This window comes from Lemur catta, chromosome 1 (genome assembly GCF_020740605.2).
Source record: "Lemur catta isolate mLemCat1 chromosome 1, mLemCat1.pri, whole genome shotgun sequence".
Classification (NCBI taxonomy): Eukaryota; Metazoa; Chordata; class Mammalia; order Primates; family Lemuridae; genus Lemur; species Lemur catta.
Genome location: NC_059128.1, coordinates 127,120,440 through 127,142,821, shown reverse-complemented (window position 1 = coordinate 127,142,821; position 22,382 = coordinate 127,120,440). Strand labels below are relative to the sequence as shown.

The following is a 22,382-nucleotide window of genomic DNA, read 5'->3' as shown; positions in this document are numbered from 1 at the left end:
AGTCAGACTTACCGGGAGTCTCACTGAGAACTGACTTGGGTTTGCCTCCGAGGATGACACAGAGGCAGAGTCCGGGGTCCAGACCCGCGAGACCAACATTTCCATGTGGGCCGTGTTGGCCACGGGCTCCTGGCTGAGCAAGTCACTCAGCCTAACCATGGCTGGTTTCTCTCCTCCCAACCCCTGAGAGTGACCCCTATTTATAACAACATGGGGTTGCTGTAAATATGGAATGGACCGCTTTTTAGAGAAAACAACATAAAGTACTAAGCAAATTTAAGGTATCACCGATGACAGACAACACTTTTGGAAGCGCCACCTATTTTCCTAGACTTCTCAGTTCACTGAAACTCTTAGAGTTGCTGGTGAGGATGTGCAGCTCTTCCCGCCCGGAAGTTCATTCGCTTTTCAATAAATGTTGTCCGAGTGCCTGTGAGGGGCAGGGCCCTGCTGTCTACTCTGCAGATACCGCAGAGAGTGAACGCAAGAGACAAGGTCCCTCCAGCGCAGGGCTTGCAGTCCACGGGGGAAGGCAGTCAAATGATAACACTAGATAAATCTGTAACATGCAGTGTCAGGACGTTAAATTCTATGAAGACAGTAAATCAGAGTAAGGAAGAGTGGCAGGGCTGGCGCGTGGTCAGGAGTGGTCTCTCTGAGCAGGGGCCGTTTCAGTGACTGTCTCCTCCTGAGTGTGGGACATCAGGCTCGCCGGGAAGCAGTCCAAGATGGATTTGCACGCCGGGGGTGTGCTTTGGGATTAACACCAAAGGGGAAGGGGAAAACAGCAGGGCCAGGCCGAGGGAGGAGCTGAGCTGTGATACAGTCCCAGTGAGGTGTCCCTAAACCTGGGACACAGCACTGGAGTAACCCTCCGAGCCATTGCCACAGCCGTTGAGGCTGGAGGTTGTGCCTGATCCACCCGCATCAACCATTCCTTAGATCCAGGTGACCCCCAGGGAGGGAGGGGGACGTGACCTGGGCTAGGTGGCTCCCTGTAGCTGAGAGTGACTCCAGCAGAGGGCATGGGCCCTTCCATCCTGCAGGTCCACATGGCACGGCATCCTCCCAGCCCTGGTTCTCAAAGTGTGTTCCTTGGACCAGTCAGCAGGCTTGTCACCTGGGCACATGTCAGACACGCTAGCTCGGGGTCCCCAGCTGAGACTTAGAGACTCAGAAGATGGGACTCAGCAGTCTGTTTCTGCAGACTCTTGAGGTGACTCCGATAGATGTCGTGAAATTTAAGGACTGCTGCTCTGCGTACAGGCCGTTAAAGAGGAACTTTATGGGATTCTACTTTGTTGTTGTTTTTGTTGTTGTGGAGACATTTTAGCCTGAGTCAAAGTCAAATTCCTTCCTAGAGCAGTTACACCTTTAAGAAGGAAAAGTGTTCTGTGAGTCAGTGAGCTTCACATCCACTTCAAGACCCTAAGGAGAATTCTCTTGACCAGAGAAGAATTTGGGTGCTATTAGCTCACCTCTTGTGTTGTTCAAAAGTCATGATAAACAACTTTTTTTTTTTTTTTTTTGAGACAGAGTCTCACTCTGTTGCCCGGGCTAGAGTGGCGTGGCGTCAGCCTAGCTCACAGCAACCTCAAACTCCTGGGCTCAAGCGATCCTCCTGCCTCAGCCTCCCGAGTAGCTGGGACTACAGGCATGCGCCACCGTGCCCGGCTAATTTTTTCTGTATATTTTTAGCTGTCCAGATCATTTCTTTCTATTTTTAGTAGAGACGGGGATCTCGCTCTTGCTCAGGCTGGTCTTGAACTCTTGACCTCGAGCGATCCTCCTGCCTCGGCCTCCCAGAGGGCTAGGATTACAGGCGTGAGCCACCATGCCCGGCCAACAACTTATTTTTGTATCTGTGAAATGCGGGCTGCAAGACACAGGATGGAGTCTGATTTTCTTCCACTTGAATAAGTTTTGCTTCTCAAAGAGTTTGCCATTCCCCAAGATAAAAGCGCCATCGCCCTTGACATAGCAAATGTTGTTACAGTCTCTTTTATCCTGAATGCAAAGGGCAAGATCATCTAGAAGAACAAACAACATCTCTTTGTTAAGAGGATTCATTTTTTCCTTGGTCATCGGGTCTGGGAACCCAGGGTCCCTCGTTTCCCACAGGTTCCTGCGAAGGCCATCCTAGCCTGGTCTGTCTGAGTCAGCCAAGCCTTCAAGGGCACCACCTCGTAGCCTGCTGTGTTCTTGTTGAAGCTTGTGCTGGTGTCAGACTGTCACCTTGGAGGAAGGTTGATCTGTGAGCAGAAAAAAATAAAAGCATTGCCCCATCCAGGTGGATGATTCTTAGAAGTTATCACGTGGGAGTCGTTTCTCTGCAAAGCAGGAAAGAAATGTAGTTATCCCCAGGGAGGGGCAGGTCTAAATCTCTCCCAGGTGACAGGCTTAGAGGCACCTCTTGGGGCAGGCACAGTCAAGCTCTGGAGGATCCCCTCAAATTGCCTCTGGGGTCAGTCTCTAGGCCTGACGTGTCCTTGGGTGCTACGCACCTGCCCCACCCCAGGCACCCTGCCATTATTCGCAAGGTATCTGGCCCAGAAGTCAAGACAACCTCAGTCTGGCTCCAGTTCTGCCAGATGAGTCACTTCCCTGGGCTTCAGTTCCCTCCTCAGCCAGGTGGTTCATACCCGTGGACCAGGAATCCTTACATTGAGGGAATCTTAAAACTAGAAACAGGAGGCAGTGGGATGGAACAAGAGGACCTGCTTATTTTAAAGCCAGAAGTGGTGAGGAATGAATAAAAGGACGAAAGAAAGGGCAATGTTTTTCCAGAAGGAAGTGGTAGGCGGGGAACATGCCAATTTCGTAGTAGGTAACCCCGACTGTCTTTGTTCTCCAGTTGAGACAAAGCTCAAGCTAGATCTAGTTCAGTGACCAAAAAGAGTTCTTCTTCCCCAGCTGATGTGTCTTTTGAGGCATGAGGTCTCCCAGGACTCATCCACTTCCCACACCAATGCCTGGTCTCCCGGACGTCTTGTCCACCCTGGCCCCTGAATAAATGCATGTACTGGCACCAAGAAAGGCCACATAAACAGCCACGTTGGTCGTGTGTATAGCAGAGGTCAAACACAACGCTCGGCATTTCTAACATGCAAATAAACACCCAGCCAGACAACACAGCAGCCCCCTTGGGACTGACTAGCTCCTCAGTAACTCAGCAGACGCGCATTCCCACTACTCCGGGAGCCCCGTTGACCTTGAATGTAATTGGAAGCAGCAAATCAAAACCAAATGCTGTCATTGGATTCCAAACCACTGCAAAACAGCATCCACTAGCCTCATTCACTCCAAAAGCAACCGTGAACCAGTAGCAACTTAGGAACAGATTTGGTTTCTCTGGCTTAAAAACGAAAGACTTTGCTATTATAAGGATATTGACTATTGGGGACTCAGAGGCAAATCTCTTTTATCTCCCACTGTTTCTTTAAATGTGTCCCAATACAAAGTCATGCAGACACTTTAAAGATCAAAATGAGCTTTGATTAAGAAATTAGAAATCCAGTCCTTTATGGCAATCAAAGCTCCAAACTTGATATAAAGTTAAATCGCTCCCTTCTCCCAACTGGGCTCCATCCCTCCTTCAGTTGGTGTGACTTCAGGGGACACCAGTGAAGCTCGCTAGGTGATCCCAGTGAATCTTCTCTTGCCAGATTTGAGGGGACCAGCAGGTATCTTCTACCTTCCACCTCTGGGTAGCAGAGAGCTTCACAGCACCTATCTCTAAAAATGCTCTTTCAGTTTCCACCCCCTCAACGTTTTACACCCCAGTTGTGGGAGAGAGGTTTCAGAGTCATCTAACCAGAAGATTTTTTAAAATTGTGATAAAATTCACATAAGATTTACCATCTTAACCATTTTTCAGTGTACAGTTGAGGAGTGTTAAGTAGATTCACACTCTTGCACAACCGATCTCCAGAGCTGTTTCCATCTTACGGAACTGAAACTCTACCCATTAGACAATAACTCCCCATTTCTTCTCTTCCCAGCAGCCGGCAACCACGATCCCACTTTCTGTTTCTATGAATTTGACTGTGACATAAGTGAAATCGAAGTTCTTTGTCTTTGGTGACCACAGAGCATTAATAGCCAAACCAGGACACTTTTGAGAGTGAAAAGAGTACTTGTTAATAATTGTCCTATGATGTCAGACAAACCAGGGCTGTTGCAGGCAAACAAAGGCACGTGGTTTTTTTGTTTGTTTTGTTTTGTTTTAATATTCTGTATTTTTTATTTTTTTTTCATTTCAGCATATTGTAGGGGTACAAGTGTTTAGGTTGTGTATATTGCCTTTGCTCCACCTGAGTCAGAGCTTCAAGCATGTCCATCCCCCAGACGGTGCGCACTGCACCTATTAGGTGTGAATATTCCCATCCCCTCCTTCCCCCTCCTACCTGCCCGACACCTGATGAATGTTATTACTGTATGTGCACGTTTAAGTGTTGATCAGTTAATACCAATTTGATGGTGAGTACACGTGGTGCTTGTTTTTCCATTCTTGAGATACTTCTCTTAGTAGAATGGGCTCCAGCTCTATCCAGGGTAATACAAGAGGTGCTAGATCACCATTGTTTTTTGTGGATAAGTAGAACTCCATGGTATGCTTATACCACATTTTGTTAATCCACTCATGTATTGATGGGCACTTGAGTTGTTTCCACATCTTTGCAATTGTGAATTGTGCTGCTATAAACATTTGAGTGCAGGTGTCTTTTTTATAGAATGGCTTTTGTTCTTTGGGATAGATGCAAATGCACGTGTTGACCTTTCCAACCAGCATGGTAGCCTGTCTGACCAGCTTTTTGCCTCTCCTACCAGATGGTCTGCTCACAGCTCTCTTTCGTGATATTGTTCATCTTAAGATTTCCACCAGGACTTCCATTTTACTGTCTTGTGGCTCTAGTTACATGGTGGTGAAGTTACCCACAGGAAGCATAATTCATAACACACTGGGTCAGGTCAGTGATTGGGGACACTTGACAGAGCCCTGGCCAGGGAAATAGTAGATTGTCCAACCACCCAGTGCTTTCTAGCACTTCCAAAAGGTGTTTCTGATGGCTACATGGGGATTTGTAAGTCTCTTCGCCAACCCTATAATCACTCTGGAAGGCATGTGCTGACATCTAATGTACTCTGCAGGGTCCCTCTACCCCCTGGAGTGCGCCCAGCCTCCGTGTAACAGTGTTCCTGTTCTGGCCTTTTAGCAAGAAAGCAAAGAGCCAAAGGGCCTCTAGACACCGGTGTCTCCAGGTCCCCACATTTGACTGGAAACCAAACCCCAGTCCTACCTTTAATGAGCATTAGAAGTCACAGCTGAGTGAATTTCCTCTGCGTGCGCGTGTGTATTTTTAGGCACGCACATGTGTATTTTTAAGTACATAATTGAGCTTATGTTTGAGGTTTTCAAACCCATTAAAAAGCTGGTCCCTGGCCAGATTTCTCACTCGACGAGTCTGTGAACCATCTCGTGGTCACATTCCGGGGGAGGAGGATAGCACCCTGAGGTCCTGCTGGGGCTTCCCTGATGCTGATGTGTTGGGGGAGATGAGTCGTCATCTGTAGAGTCCCCCAGAGCAGATTTGAAAAGACCACCCTGGCAGGAGAACCGTCATCGAGGGTGGGGAACTTCTTTTGCAGAAAGGGTGCATTGAAGACTCTTTTACCCTGGACTGCTGGCTCCTGTTAAGTGATGAGTTTTAACCAAAGACTGTCTTGTAATCCATGATGAACCCAGAGTAGGATTTATTTGTCAAAACAGTGGAAAGCTGCAGGGAGCTCCTCCTGGTCACTGCCCATTTCTTCCCAATCCCCAAAACCCTACTCTGTGGGTTTGCCAGTTCTGAACAGTTCATGCAAATGGTGCCCTACAATGTGTGGCCATTTGTGTCTTGTGTCCCTCACTCAATGTCACGTTTTCAAGGTGCCTCCATGTCATACACACATTATTAGCACTCTCTTCCTTGTTTAGGGGCGAATAATACTCCATTATCCTTTGATGTTTTCTGAAGCACTTTCTGCACTAACATAGCAAACACACAAATGGTGCCCTAGACTTTTTTTTTTTAATCAACTGATTTTTATTGACCATTCTGTATACCAGGCACTGTCTTAAGCCCTGGGAATTGAAACAGTCAGATGTCGTCATGTAGAGATTTGGCACTTCCTTGTAAATAAATTTTTTTTAGAATTTTATGTTTGTTTCCTCTAGAAATTATTTTCACCTTTTTTAATGGAAGACCTATAAATTCTGATAAATACTTTGCTTTTGAGTTAACAGCCTTTAGGGCGCTTCAGGTGATGGTTAAGAAATGGAACCTATATTCCTGCTATTTTAACTACGCTACCTCTCTAAACCTCGCTCCCCCATGTGATGTTCTACCCGCTTCTCCTGTATTTCCTTATAGGCATTGATTTCATCACTCTCTGAAATGATTTATTTATCCCTTTACACATCCTGCCCGTCTTTCCTGCATTGTATATAAGCTCTGTGGCTACAGAAGTCTGTGTCTGGTTGGTGGTGTGTTATCAAAGCCAACAATGGAGACTGGCAAACAGGAGACACTCAACGAGTATCTCTTGAATGAGTGAATGAATGAGTGAGTGAATGAATGAATGAATATTGGCCATGGGTGTAGTAGATGAGAATTCTGCACGGGATGAGAGGTGGAGATGGGTGTCCCAGACTGTTGAACCTGCTGTCTCTCCCCCACCCCACCCCGTGTAGCTGCACAGCTCTGCCCTGGGTTTCTGTCTGACATTAACTCGATGACAGGTCAGTGTGACCTTCCCTGACCACCTTGTTAACAATGGCAACCCCTGTCTTGTCCTCCTCTCCTGCTTTCCGTTTGTCCTGGGAACCTGCTATCCTGTGACTTACTGTGCTGTGTAGTTTTCCTATTTATTTCCTATTTATTTGCTTACCCCTCCCCTCCTGAGAATGTACTGGGCTGTTTTGTTCACTGCTGTAGCCTTAGTGCCTAACACAGTGCTGGACCCATGGATTCAACAGTTGTCGAATGGATAAAAGGAGCCAAAGTGGAATATCTAATAGCTCGCCGCAATGCACTGCTAATTTTGAAGACTTCTCCATGTGTCTGTGGGTAGCGGCCTCATAGATTTAGGTATAACTAGCATCACTCGTACAAGGAAGGTTTTGCGAGAATGCCCCGTAAACAGCAAGACAGGGAGAAGGAAGGAGGGAGGCACTGTAGTTTGTTACAGCTTTGATTTGTTGATGGAAAAACGAAAACCGTAAAAAGTTGCACCCATCTGGGCTCTGCCTTGATTTTATTCTTTGTCCGTTGGACCCAGAGGAGCTCATTGTACTTAGATATCAAGAGAGAATTGCTCAAGTGCTGCAGATTATCGAACAGTTCTGGTTAATCTAGACTCCTTTCTTAGAGGCAGGAGGTGTAAGGTTGGGAAACCCTGCTTTGTTGAATTCTCTTTGTCTTGGGCAATCTTAACAGCTTGTTTCTGCTGAACCATCCAATACTTAGGAGCTCTGTGAAGTTGGCTTTTTTTTTTTTTCTTAATGAGCTTGATTCAAAGGGGAAACCCAGGCTGAACTGGCCTTCCAGAAAATGTCAGCCTGTTTAACACTAAACCCCACCATAGCCAGACCCTGCTGCACCTCACTCTGCCTGGTGGCTCCAGACCAGCCCCTGCGGGGGGGGGAAGAGGGCTCTACAGGAGGGGTCCAGCCTGGCCTAGGCCCTTCCTAACCAAGACCCTCAAGCAGACCGAGGCAGTTTCTAGGCAAAATGAGTTGTGAAGATTCACTCCAGCCTGGGACTTGGATCCCAGTTGGAGACCACGAGCTGCTGGGACTGGAGACTTCCCCAGCTCGCTGTAGAATAATAGAGTTTCGTTCCAATGGCGCTGCCCATATGAAGGACTGTGGCTCCTTGGTTGTGGCTCTACCACTCTCCCTCCTTGGGCTGGCCCCACCTGCCACTGCCCTGTTGCCATGTCCCTTGCAGTTTAGAAACGTATTTTTAACAGAAAAGTGGATTCAACCACTGGAGTTTCCTCACCTCATGGAAGTAGCATAAATTTGAGCAAACAGATGAGGGCCCAGATACCAGCTCCCACCATATATTATCTGTGTGACCTTGAGAAAGTGACTTAACCTCTCTGAAGTTTGGTTGCCATGGTACCTACCCCATAAAGCTCTTCACCCATTCATTCCTTCGATCAACAAACTACGATCAAGTGCTTGATATACCCCCAAGCATCATGCTAAGTGCCATGAAAACACATTCAAGGAACTTAAGTCTGTTTGGGGAAGACATTTGAGTAAAAAAGACAGTTATTATACAATGCAGGGTGATAATTGCTGTGGCAGAGGTATATATAAGCATGTCTGGGAAAGCTAGCCCAGGCTGGGGCTGGGAAGTTTGGGGGCTCGGGGACAGCCCTGGTGAATAGAGAGTGGTTTAGGGCAGGCTGCTCAGTAGAAGCCCCTCTGCCCCCGCCCGTCCTCCTCCCGATCCTCAGTTCCCCAAGTTGACCTGCCAACTTCAGAATTCCCTCTAGGGAAAAAGGCCGAGCTCCAAATAAGATCAGCCCTCCTGGAAAGACAGAAATTCTGGACTTGAAGGTCCTCACTTCTTTCTGGGAAGGAAACCCACGGAGCAGATACAGGACCAGAGCCCAGCTGCAGGGGTGGTGGCCCCACCCAGGCCCCTGCACGGCTCAGGTCCAGCCAAGGGCTCAGGCCCTCCAGGTGGGAAGTTCCCGCCTAGCCGGGCAGGCCCACCTCTGCCCCTCTGCTGGCTGCAGCCACTACTGCAGCCGAGACCATAGCGTGTTGCTCCTCCCGCAGCAGCCTGACTTCTAGAGCAAGCCACAGACCCCGGGCCCGGTGCCCATGTGCCCATCTCGCTGCCTGGCACCTTCTGCCCAGGGGAGCTGGCAGCTCACACAGGAAGTGTCAGTGACAGGCGCTCTGCCTCCCGCCACCCACCGGAACCACGATCTGCCCGACAGCAGACTTTCAACTCTAGGGCACTAGGTGTTTTGCAGAGAAGCTGCTGGCAAAGAATTATTCCTGAAGCCCTGGCTGCTTCGCTTTTATTTATTTATTTATTTATTTTTATTCTTCTCCTTCACAAAGATAAGACTAGGGATGTTAAAATATTGTCGTTTTTTTCTTTTCTGGTCAATAACGCAGGCTGTCGGTTATGAGTGCACCCGTGTTTCCCTAGAGAGCTGGTGACCAGCCCAGTCTCTTCCGTGGGGTCCGATGGCCTCCACAGAGGAGATCGGGATGCCCCCAGGATGCCACACCTCTGGACAGAGCCACCAGGCATAAGAGAACTGCCAACACCCCGAAAAATAGAAAAATATGTGCTTTTGCCCAAAGTCTGCCCTCCAAAGTAGTCAAACCCTGATTTTTAAAAAGATTGAAAACTTGACCAAATCCGAAAAGAGAGAAGTCTTTGCCAAAACAGGTGAAATGGCCAATGATCATCCTCTCTCCAGATGTGCCAACTGCTTCTCAGGTTCATTCGTTCCCCCCTTTGAAGCATCCCACTGAGATAAGTCATAACCAGTATACTTGGCCTTGACTTTTTTTTAAAAAAAGGAAAGATTGGAGCTCAGAAAGGTTCAGCCACACATCACGGGGTCACAGTGCTCATTGCTGGAAAAACCAAGGTTGGACCCAGACATCCCCAATCACTGGGTCGTTGTAGCCATTCAGAGACCCTCCCGATGCCCCCAGAGGCACACTGCAGGGAGGGAAGGAATGACATCAGGAGACAGAGATGAGAAAAGGAAAACGCTTTCAGCTTCTCTGTAAGGTATTTACATGCGCTAAATGGTTCAGTCTTTCTGCAAGAAAAGCTGAAGCACACACCAGAAAAATAATAGAGAGGCTCTCTAGGAAGAAAAGGAAATCAGGGCCGGTGGGGAACAATAAAATTGCCTGTTTCTTGATAGGCTTGTTAAGCAGTTCTTAAGCCCTTTCTCCGTTTTCTTCTAGCAATGACTCTCAAGCCAAAGGAAGCTAAGAGGTTTCTGATGGGTTAAAAAGAGGCCGTCCATTAAAGGGTCGAGGCCTGGTGCCCTGGGCCCCTGTCCCTGAAGTCACCAAATCAATTTAGAGAGCTTGTGTTGTCTGACAGCAAGGAGGATGCCGCTGTGGCCGGAGGAACATCTTGATTCCATTAGGGCTGGCTGCAGAGAAAAACTAGCCATTGCTTCCTTTGCTGGGTATGTGGCCATCTCTGAAGAATACAGATGCCAGGGAGCCCTGTTTCCATGCAGATGACAGAGGACATCCTCAGACCCATTTGGAGAGCTAATGCTCTGTGATCATAGGTGGCATATTTTGGAAGGCCTGATTTGTCCCCAATATATCGCATTCTGCTCTGCATAAGACTGGATCATATTCCTTTGCAGGGTGTTTTGAAATTAGAAGTCACAGCAGGAAAATGGTTAAAACTGACTGGTCCAACTGCAGGGAAATTGGATGGATAAGATCAGGAATGAATGAGCGGGAATCCTGGGTTAGGCTAATGCTTGCATTGTAAAAAATCCAGCGTAACCGAAAACATTTTTTAAAATGCCCATGACACCATATTAGTCGTCTTTCAAAGAAAATTACACAAACCTGTATTTTGGGTTGATATGTGTTCAGAGTATTCCAAACTTTTATTTTTCACATGAAGAATAATATTGGCATGTCAGTGATGGAATGGAACGGACAAAATCATAGTATTTCTTTAGGGTTAACTATATACCAGGCACCATCTTAAGCACTTTATGTATTCATTCATTGATATAGCAGCCGTATGAGAAAAGTGTTATAATTAGTATTATTTCAAAGATGAAAACACTAAGACACAAAGAAATTTAAATTGCCAAGGCTACACAGCTATTGAGTGGCAGGCAGTGTGACTTTTCGTGGGCACTATTCGGTATTGTCCCCCACGAGTAGGAAACGTTTAAATCAAGCTACTTTATTTTTAAATTCCAAAGAGTTGCAGTGTGACATTCTCTGGATTTACAGTGCTGACCTTCAACCCAGGCACAGAACGCAGGAATGCCCGCACACCCCCTCAGATTTTTTTTTTTTTTTAAGGCGGAAGCCAAGATGTAGAAAACCTCACAAAGTCAGGGCTGGGACTAGGGAGGGATTCTTGACCTCTGAGCCAGGGTTCTTGCTCCTAAAAATAATGAACCAAAGCCATCAGGAACAAACGACAGTCATGAATATTGATTATTTGAGACAAAAGCATGAGACATATCTTAATGAGGCAGCAGAGCACCCCTATAAGAATTTTTAAAGCCTGGTACAGAAACCAGAAATGATTTTAAATTCCATTATGGAGCTGATTATAATACTATAGTGTGAATACGGGCTACTTTGTGTAGGTCTTGTCTTCACAACTACATGGTGAGCTCCTTACAAATATAGACACGTGTTTAGGCACCATGTCCTTTCTCTTGCCTGTTAGCTCCGGCTGGTAGAAAGTAGACACCCACTACATGGATGGTTGGAAAAGGAATACGGATTCAATGTTGCCTAAAACCCAAAGGCCTTGCTCCTCTTGTATTTATGCATAAAGTAAAATATATTGAATGCTTGTGGAGCTAATATAAAAAAAAAAGCCTCTGGCATATGGTTTCAACACACTAAAAACGTATATCTGCTTCCGTTGCCCCTTACAACGGGTCGTGCCGCAATAGCAGAACCTGACCAGGGCACAGCAAATCAACCCTCTGGGAGCACAGGCTTGGGGTTTTCTGTGGCGCTCTCGCATTGTAAGCTCCATCCGGTTCGGGTTCAGCAACTCCCTCCTTTTGTCCTGAAACCCTCAGGATGTGTAGCAACTCTGGGCAGAAATGAAATAAGGAAGTGAGGTTTTTTTTTTTTAGTTTGTATGTTTCATTCTGAGCTTGGAGATTATTCCTGGCCAGGAGTCTAATTCTTCTTATTAGAGAACCAGTATAAGAAGCCTGGAACAACGTTGCTCTCATTTCATTGTCCTGAGTTTCCTACTCGTGGTGTGTTAGAGCCCAGGACCAGAAGTGACAAGACATGGGTTTCAGAGTCACTTGTTTAACCTCTGCCAGTCCCTGAGCCTCACTACAGTGCGCTTGCTTTATCTGTGAAAGGAGGAGGTGGACCAGATGGCCGCTCTGATTCTGTATAATAGCCCCTCTGGATGAAGCAGGAAGTTACTCATAGGGAGGTCATTAAGAGGCTGGGTGACTCAGCCTCTGGGACAGGAGGAGGACAAGAAGGTTCTCTGAAGTCCTGCTCAAGAATTAGAGCCGCTAGACTGACCTTCCTCTCAAGCCTTTATTTCTGCATCATCCGGAGAGTTTACCCATCGCTGCAGGCTCTTCCAGCACTCAACAAATGCTGGCTGGGGAGGAAGTCCAGTGGAGACACGGCCCCTTCCTCTGCCCTGACCTGCAGCCGTGCACAGGATGTGGGGATCTGGGAGACCCGCTAATAGAAACCAGGACCCAGGTCCCTGCTCATTAAATATTTATAGTGTGCCCTGTTGCACTTGCGGCCCGAAGCCGGTGTTTATTAGCCACTCTTGTTTGCTCTCTGTGTATAAATGTTTTCCATCTCCTGTTTTATACATGAGGACAATGAGGCCCACAGAGGGGAAGTGGAAGACCCAGGATCGCCTTGGGAATCGCCCCAGCAGCAGGTCTAGGTCAGAAACCGAGAATCCACATCTAGAATCAGCCAGAGCCCCAGCCATGGGGACAGACACTGTCTCCATGAAACCACTTCCTGGTGGCTCCCTCGCAGTTTTTTTCTGTGCAAGCCCAAATCACCCAGGCTGTTCTTAATCGTGATTATTTTTGGTTTTTAGTCCCCGAACCAAAGCTCCTGAATACTGAAGCATTGCCGTGTAGAAAACTGGAGGAAGCCAGGTCTCCGAGAAAAGACAGAAGTGATACTTGTTACCCTGTACAGTGGGCGAGAAAGCAAAGCCATAGCGTGGGACTCAAAAGATTGGGTTGGATACTTTCCTTCCTACTTAGAGTCACATTGTTGCTCGTTGTAAAAAATCATTCTATTTGTAGAGTTAACCACTCATTAGCGAGTAAGAGCTGTTCCCACTAATTGGGGGGCCCCAGTGGGGAAAGCAACATAGTTAGAGGTTAGAGTCAGGGACCAGCTGCCCTTGAATTCTATTTCTGGTTCCTTCTCCAACCTGCTGTGTGGCCTTAGGCAATTTTCCTTAATTTCTCTAGGTCTCCTTTCTCCCAATAAGAAAAATTCTCACTCTTCTTGGGGGATGGGAAAAGATCAAAGAAACGTTGTTTGCAGAGTTAAAAGATGCCTAGATGGAGTGCATTAGTAAGGCCTTGATTTAATAAGTATTAATTAATATATTCTTTGGTTATTGATAGAACTACCTATTGTAGCTTTCAATCAGCTGCATAATTGGCTGTAGGAGGTTCACAAAATCCTAAGGGAGCCAGCCGGGTCCTACTGATGCTCATTATGAGTGTCTGCTGTGTCTTTTATGTGGCCTCACAGAGCATGTTGACGTCTTTATGTGGTGGCAGGTGGTGACGGGGGCACTGATAGGCAGCGCCCAAGCCAGGGGGCTCCCCTGAAGTGGCACGATGAGGGGCTGCCGCGAAACCACGGTCAGAGCCCACCTTACCCTGTTTCCACGAGGTTGGCAGGTGGAGCGCATTCTGGCTGTTGATTTGCTTGTTTTTTTGGCCCTGCCAGCCTGGGTGGAGTGTTTAGCAGGCAAGGCCTCTAAGCTGCAGGGCACAAGGGCCATGGGCAGAAATGCCCCAGACGCCATGAAGGGCACAGCTGTGCCCAGCCCTATGCAAGGGGCAGCTGCCTCTGTCCCCGTCTCTGTCCCCACCGCCTTCATATTCCTACTTCCCAGCTCCCCACCCCCTCTGGGGTTCCTGGACCCTTCTCGTGTCCCAGGGCAACAATCTGATCCTGAAAAACTACCCGTTCCTTCGCCTCACTCCCATCCCTCCTACCTAGGATTGCATTTGCAAAACGAAAATAAAATAAAATAAGTAATTCATGCTTAAAGCAGATATCAAAGGGAATCCACTGTTCTGTGCCCTGTTACAAAAATCTCTACTGACCGTGTCTCATCCTAGGGAGATGCCAGGGAGGCCCGGACTGCAGGGTCACCACGCGGGGCAGAGGTGGGGGCGGGGCCTTCCCGTGGGCAGCTGTAGCGGCCGAGGGCGCAGGGCCCACCGCGGGCTGCAGGTGGTTCAGTCTGGGCCCTTTGGCAGACTCGCAGCTTTCCACACCAGGCAGCATCAGGGAGCACTTAAAGGCTTGGTTTGTGTTTTATTTTACATGGAAAGGAGGAAAAAAGAGCTGCCAGGGAACTGAGTCCTCCGAGCATTCTGCTCCGGGGCGCTCCGTCAGCTGGGGAAGGCACTGCTAGAGTGTTCTCCAGCAGCTCACACTTGGTTTTGCTTTCTCTCCTCCTTTTGGAGAGCTTGAGACCCTCCTGGGTCTGGCCATCTAACCCGCCGGGCTGCTGAACCCGGGACAGAGCCTGCCGGTGCCAGGACCAGCTACACGCTGTGTGGGCCCCAGTGCAAAATGGCAACGCAGAATGCCTGGATCAAAATGTAGGAATGTCCAGACGGCAACAGCAGAGCATGAAACCCAGCCTGAGCTCCTTCTTAGAAGGGCCACACACCCGCAAGGCTGGTCCTACCCAACGCCCCACTTCGCCTGGGCAAGGGACCCCCGCAGGGTCCAGCTGTCCACCATCCACGTCCCTTGCTTGAGAGGAAAGGGAGAGAGGAGGGAGTGGAAGAGTAATTCTTTATACTTAAAGATTTCCAGCACACAAATAATCTAATTTTATTTTTTTTTAACCCCAAAGCAGGGCTTGAGTTAGGGAATCTAAGAAAAGAATTATTCTGGTTGTTGTGGAGCTATTCTCTTTTATTTGCCAGGATTTGGGAGAAATGAGAACAACCAGGAATCTCAGTAAGATCTAAGTTCACTGAGTACTTACTCTGTGCTGCTACTGTGCTAAGGATCTGTTGCTGCCAAGATCTATCTTAGAGGGGGCACTGTGTTCATTTAACAGATGGAAAAACTGAGGATAAAGGAAGTACTGTAACTTGCCTTAGGTCCAGCAGTCTGGAAGTAGGGGAGCCTAGATTCAAACAGATGCAGTCAGACTGCAAAGCCTGCATGCCTGACCACCTTGCTCTGTATACCACCCTGAGTTCAAATGCCCAGTATCATGGAACGTGATTTTGCGGCTGTGTTCTAAGTTCAGGTGGAATGTCTATAAGTACCTAACAGCTGGGGACCAGAGAGGAACTTCGGGTGCTTTCACTGGGCGACTTATAGTGGCCGAGCATCACATAGGAACATGAGCCCCAGACCTGTGTATTTGAGTAACAAAGGCTCTGCCAGCATTGAATCTATGACCCAACACAAAGCTGTCTGAGCCAACGTAGGGCTTTGTTCATTTGATTTCCTTGAAATATCTCTCCACCCACTTGGAATTGACCCTTAAAGAGAAAGAAAATTATAGTTTCCTTGGGCATCAGAGCAAAATGCACTCTGAGCTGGGAACAAAAGAGGTAACTCTATAATAAGAGATAATAGATGAGGCTGGGCACAGTGGCTCACTCCTGTAATCCTAGCACTCTGGGAGGCCTAGGCAGGAGGATCACTTGAAGCCAGGAGTTTGAGACCAACCTGAGCAAGAGCAAGACCCTGTCTCTACAAAATACAGAAAAATTAGCCAGACATGGTGGTGCACACCTGTAGTCCCAGCTTCTCAGGAGGCTGAGGCAGGAGGATCGCTTAAGCCCAGGAGTTGGAGGCTGCAGTGAGCTGTGATGACACCACTGCACTGTAGCCTGAGTGACAGAGCGAGACCCTGTCTCAAAAGAGAGAAAGAGAGAGTAAATATCCTCCTGCCTAGTATTTACACAGACCAAATAATTTTCAAATTCTGGCAAGGAGGTTGTAAAGATAAAAGAATGCAGCCAATCTGGAAATGGTATCTATTCCAGCCCAGTTCGACCTGGGGTGTTGGTGCCATTGGTCATCCACTGGCTGGCAGTGTCCTGGGCGTGCAGGGCGGGGTTGGCTGGACACAGCAAAGTGGCCATGGGGTTGTTAAGGGGGAGGAAACAGGAGCAGGTCAGAGAGACACAGGAGCCTCGGGTCTGAGGTCCCTGGGTCTGCAGTGAGACCCTAAAAAGCAGACGCCTCCACTCTGGGGGCAGAGAAAGTCAGGAGCCCAGGGGAAGAATCAGCCCTTCCCAGGAGGAAAGGCAAGAACGAGATCTCTGCTTTACCCTCGCAGCAAAATAAACTCCAAGTCTGTAGAAGGGGCTGCAGTATCCATGCAATGTAAAGACAAATACGTGTGCACATAACTTTAACTTCTTGTGACATTTCCCAGAGGATTAAAGTAACTTTCTTTTTCATCCGATGAAAGGAGCTCTCCATTCCTGGAGCAATCAGAGGTAGCCTTGATGACTTGCAAACACCAAAGTCAGCTTCTTAGTTAAGGGGCTCCCTGGTAAGGGCGGGCGACCACCAGGAGGGCCCCTGCATTCCTCTTCTCACCCGCCAGGCCAAGCCCCTGGGAGCCTCTGGCCACAGTGGTTCTTCCGGCAGCAGAACTCTTGGTTTTCCTTTGTGCTGCAGCAAGAAGAATGGGCTGTGACAGGCTCACACTGTGATCTTGAGCCGGCCTGCCCAGAAATGAGGTTCCAGCAGCCTCCGCCCTCCGTGAGGCTCTCACACATTTGTGGGCAGGAAGTGGAGTCCCGAAGGGAGGCTGGGAATTTGAACGCCTTCCCATTTCAGCACTTGGTGGGAGGAAGCGCAGCTCAGCACTGCGGGCGGATGCCTCCTGCTCCCTCCTGAGAGCTTTTCTGTCCCCTCTGCTCCAGTCGCTGCCGCTGCCGCTGCGCTCTCACCCTCTCCACGCCCCCCTTCCCCTCTCCTGGGAGGGAAAAGTCTGCCAAGCTGGGGACTGTCGTGGGCAGTCCAACAAAGGCGAACCCGAGGGGAACAACTTGAAAAGAACTTGTTTTGTTCCCGTTCAGAAACCTGCAGGAAAATCCACACCCACGTTGCCTGGTTTTGAACTGGAGAGCTGCCTCTCTGCGTGCGTGCGTGCGTGCGTGTGTGTGTGTGTGTGTGTGTGTGTGTGTGTGTGTGTCTCGAGCAAGAGGAGGAGGAGGCGCAAACAACTGCAGGGTCCCCACTTTGATAAGGAAACTACCAGCTGTTGGTGTCCTGCTTTGACAAGGAAACTACCAGCTGTCCAGCGTTAACCAGCAGAGCAGGGAAGATGCCGGCCGGCCGGGGAACCAGCCACTCCTGAATTTAAACAACGTTGTTTTCTGTCCAGATATTCCAGTGGAGACAGTTGGAAAACCTGTATTTCAGAGAAAAGAAGTTTTCCGTGGAAGTTCATGACCCGCGAAGGTAAGCTGAAAAGTCCTTTCCTTTGGGGAGGGCATGGCTTGGCCGGGCATGGGGTGTAGCTTACAGTTCTGGGGCTGTCGATGGGGGTGGTCAGTTTGGGGCAAGGAGAGAGGATGGTGGATCGTGGAGAGTAGAGTTCACATGAGACAGTAAAGCTTTGTTTTGGACGGTACGTGTTGATAAATGCAGGGTATGTGTGTGTGTATTTGCCTTACCTGGGAAGCTTTGTGGCTCTTTGTAACAAACACCAAACTAAACCGGGCAGTGGCCTAAGTCCCCTTCCTGAGTCCCCTTAGGAAGCTTTTGCCACCAAAGAGGCTGAAGAATCCCTTGTCGGAGCCTCTAAGAGCCTCTCAGGCAGGACCGTCAACCCCAAAAGGGATCTGTCACTGAATCAGTTGCGCTTAGTTGTTTTGTTCCAGGAGCTGTGATTTTAGGATCATGGGTGGATGTGAAAGAAATACAGTTCTGTCTCCCTCCATCCCACACAGTACCCCAGAGAGCACCCGTGTGTTGTAAAAATCCGTGCTCTCCAAGTCGAAGGGCAGACAATAGAGCCCCGGTCTGGAATGCAACAAGCCTGGCGGGGCCCGGGGTTGGGCGGGTTGTGCCCACTGTGTGTCCCTCTTTCTCTGCTGCCAGACCTAGAGTGAAAGGCAGCCTGTAAACTGCAGCAGAATTCCCTAAAACCAGGGCCTGGCACCTGAGAATAAATCACTTTCCCTGGGTCTGAAAACAGATTTACAAGACAGTAGCCCTGGGGAGACAGTAAAAAAAGACTTTATAGAATAGTGAAGGTGGATTGTAGGCCCCGTTGACACCCCAGCCTTGGGCTTGGAAAGAGGTCTTGGCACCATCTCCACCTCACACATGGCTTCTGATGCCCCAGACAAGCTGCTGTGCTTCCCCGTGAGCTCTGGGCACGTGGAGAAGCCGTCACCTCCCCCCGCACACCCCACAGTGAGAGGGCTCGTGCCTGTGCAGTAGCCTCCGCCCCTGCAGCCAGCGATAACCTGGTGGGAGGATGTGCTGCTCTCACCGCTGTGTAATCTGCCTGGAACAGCCACTCCCTGCGCAGAGCGAGAGCTTATCCCAGCCCCGCAGTTACTGCAGGGCTGGCCGCGGGACAATGCTATCGAGTTCCCGTCCCCGCAGCCAGCTGAAGATGGTAGCGTTAAGCAGAAGAATAGTTGGTCCAGGTTCTCGGGGTCCTGCAGAACCTTCCATGGTCTGAAGCCCCCCCCATCTAGGGGTGGGGGAGATGCCAAAAACATTAATACTGTTCCAGCCAAGAAGAAACGCACTGTTATGTTTCCAGGTGAACTGTGCTGGGCCAGATGCTTAGGCGTGTGAGAGGAGGGAAAATTCAAGTGTAAAAGGAGTAAAATGAATTTTCCAACAACGGGTCAAGGGCAGAAAGGGATGTTTGATGGAATAAAAATGAGCGACCAGATAATCTAAGGAACGGAGTGCAATGGACAGACCCCTGCCTGCCTGTGCTCTGTTGGGAATTTTGCAAATTCCCAGGCACCTTGGACACATCCTTTCCGTGTGTGTGTGTGTGTGTGTGTGTGTGTGTGTGTGTGTGTGTGTGTGTGTGTGTGTGTGTGTGTGTGTGTGTGTGTGTGTTCGTGTTCTCTCTGCGTCTGTCTCCCTGTCAGGGAGTGATACTAAACTCCCTTCTCTTTCCTGACACCCAGGGATATAGGAAAGAAGCTAAACCTCACATGTGACTATTAAGTGGGCTCTAATGTCATGTTTGCTTAGAAGCTTCTGTGCTTGGGTGCTGCGTCAGCTGAGGCAGGGAAGGGAAGGAAGTCTGAAGCAGGGTCCTCTTCCTTGCAGAACTGCTAGCATGTTTGGGGAGATAGGCAGAAGAAGGAACTTAAGCTTGGGGAGTGTCTACCATGCCCAGGCCCTCCTGTTCCAAACATAAGCACACAGTCTCTCATGGGGTCCACCCTGGGACCCCAGGAAACAGGTACTGCTGTCATTCCTGTTCTACACGTGGGAAATGAAGTCACCCGCTCTAGGTTACAAATATGTGGCAGAGGCAGGATTTGAACCCAGGAAGTCTGTCTACAATGCCCATGCACTTTATCTCCACACTATACGGAAGGGCCACACGGCACAGGCCATTGATGTTGAATGACAGGGTCACCAGCAGCCTGGCTGGGCAGGAAGGAGAGCTTCATGGCAAGGACAGGTCTGAGCTGCACCTTGAAGGGTGACTAGGATCAAAGCCAGGCAGTGGGCTGTGGGGGGTGGGGGGGAACAAAGATATCAGTGGATGTTCCTCGACTGGGCCACAGGAGATGGGAGCGTGACCATCACTCCTCCAATGCAGCGCTGCCCTGAGCACCCCAAGTCATCCTAAAGACACGCAGGGAGGTGACAGGCCCAGGGAGGCCAGAGGTGGAAACCCAAGTTGACTTCATCATTAAAGACGCCTTTTCCAGACTCCCAGGGAAAGGGATTGGCTTCAGGGCGGCCACTTGGTGCCGTGGCTGAGCCAGAGCTCCGAGGTCTGACCCCGACCCAGTCCTCCACCCACAGCCTCGTGGTGCATTCGAGGTTTGACCGTGTCCCCCCGTGGCATGTTGCCTTGCTCATTTGGAGAGGGAAGGTGACTCTGCGTGAACTTCTCTTGGGATGGTGTTCGGCCCCAACCCCCTAAGCCGGGAAGGGAGTCAGAAGACAGTAATGGGATGGGAAGCGCCAGATGAATCATGTAATGAGAATGTCGTCGGTGGAGACGGCGACAACAGGGACTCACTCAGGGCAGAAGGTGCTTTCCCAGTTGATCGGTGCACGTGTGATCACCCCTTTCCCTGTTGTTTTTGCTTTGGACACACCTCGGACTTTCTCCTCCTGTACATCCTGACGCGATGAGGTTCTCTAGGCTTGGCAGATACTCCATTTCTAAGGTTTAGGTGAAACAGGAAGGGCTCGAAGGAAAAGATGAAGAGATAAATTAATAATAGAGCAGGAGAAAAACTCTGAGTATCTGATGTAGATGCTCCCAAGGAACTACCCAGACCTGACCAGCCACTTAGCTCTTCCCCTCTCGCCATTCCTGCAACGTGGAAATGCCCCGCCTCATGCATTTCTCCCCACCTTTATTAAATACATTTCAAGGTACTTTTCCTCTCTGATTCAGCTTTTCTGGGGGAAAAAAACTCATTTATTCCCAGAAGTGGCAACTGCTATGAAAATCAAACTTGGGAGCTCAGATCTCTGTTTCCTTTTAAATCTACAAAGACCCCTTGGGGTTCGGGGGGTCCTACATCACTTTTTTGCTGCCTTCTTTTCAGTTATTTCCAACTGTGTGCTCTCTCACAAGATGGCTTTTTTTCCCTTAACTTTTATTTAAACCAACGGGAGGGAAAATCCTGCCTAGAATCAGTATCATTACCTCACCACCAGATTTGAATTTCTCCCCAACGGTGGGCGTGAAGAAGACCGCACTATTGAATCTCGAGTCCCCAAAGTAAGATGATGCAAAGCACCTTTCGATTTTCTTGGAGAGAAACTTTGCCATGGAAAAAAAAATGCTATACCATTCACAAGTCCGGATTACCCTAAGGTTCTTCCAAATTAGATATCTTCATGTTGAGAACACACATTTATCCTCTGACGCTTAGGTCAAATGCTGCACATGCCACCATACCCTCCCATCACCTTGTCACACACACGCATATAGACACACGCATGCGTGCACAAGGATGCACATGCAAAAACACATTCTCAGATTTCATTTGCAAAGTAGTCTTCCTAGCCTGTAAAACATACCTCACAGAGAACATGATCATATAATGTTTTCTCCATGAATGTGGTGTATTACATGGAGATCAGTATTTCTCATTTTCATTTTTATTTATTTATTTTTTTAGAGATAGGTTCTCCCTCTGTCACCTAGGCCGGAGTGCAGTGGTGGTGTTGTCATAGCTCGCTGCAGCCTTGAACTCCTAGGCTCAAGTGATCCTCCCATCTCGGCCTCCCAAAGTGCTGGGATTACAGGCATGAGCCACTGAGCCCGGCCCCATTTTCATGTTTCAAGTCTGATTGCTTCTCTCTGCTCCATGCATGTGTATTCCATATAGGCTTTGAAATGTCCATACAGAGGTTGAGGAACTGGCTAGGCTCATTCCTCTCTGCCTTTCCTCCCTGCACTCTGCATATATTTGAAACTGACAACCAAACTTTCAAGGAACACTGAGTTAGAGTGACTTAGGAAGTCCTGGTTCCTCGGATGCCGTGCCCTGTGGCCATCAGAAGAGACTTTGCTCATCTTCACTGCAGGCAGCATCCGCACAAGGAGCATTGTCAAAGGTTTTCCTGTCTCCAGAGTTTGCCTTGGCCCCGTGCCAGGAGCTGATGATCAGAAAGGACAGTCCAGTGACCCAGAATGACCCGTCTTATTCCAGACAAGGCATAGACTTGGCCAAATTCTGAGCCCTAAGGAGTCCATAAATCAGATGTGGCCTTTGCCAGCCTGTGTCCCTGAGCATGTCTGCACGTGAGTGTGTGTGTGTATGTGTTTCTTCCTGTGTTTATGTGCGAGCTCACCTGTCACCTTTACGCCGGGGCTCTTAGGACCCAGTTGGTTCTCTATAAAAGCTGCTGCCTAAGAAATGTTTTCTCTCATAGGAAACAAGATTGAACCTTGTGATTCTTGCATTCTTTCCCAGGGCTTCGGTGACCAGGAGGACGTTTGGGCACAGCGGCATCGCAGTACACACGTGGTATGCGTGCCCGGCATTAATCAAGTCCATTTGGGCCATGGCCATCAGCCAGCACCAGTTCTACCTGGACAGGAAGCAGAGCAAGGTGAGTGACCAGACCTTGCACCAAGCCGTGAGCTGGCCTGAGGCCATCCCGGAGCCCCTGTCCACCTCTCCTGGTCCCGGGATGAGAA

At 49.0% G+C, this 22,382-nt stretch overlaps 1 protein-coding gene across 3 annotated transcripts in view; it reads left to right on the top strand.

Moving 5' to 3' along the window:
• FRMD4A (FERM domain containing 4A) overlaps positions 1-22,382 on the top strand; it is a 181,977-nt gene that overhangs the window by 116,306 nt on the left and 43,289 nt on the right. For all 3 annotated transcript variants that reach the window (XM_045533693.1, XM_045533706.1, XM_045533701.1), the window contains 2 exons: positions 17,388-17,464; positions 22,156-22,294. In XM_045533693.1, coding sequence (XP_045389649.1) covers positions 17,388-17,464; positions 22,156-22,294 — 216 coding nt within the window. The remainder of the gene's footprint in view (positions 1-17,387; positions 17,465-22,155; positions 22,295-22,382) is intronic.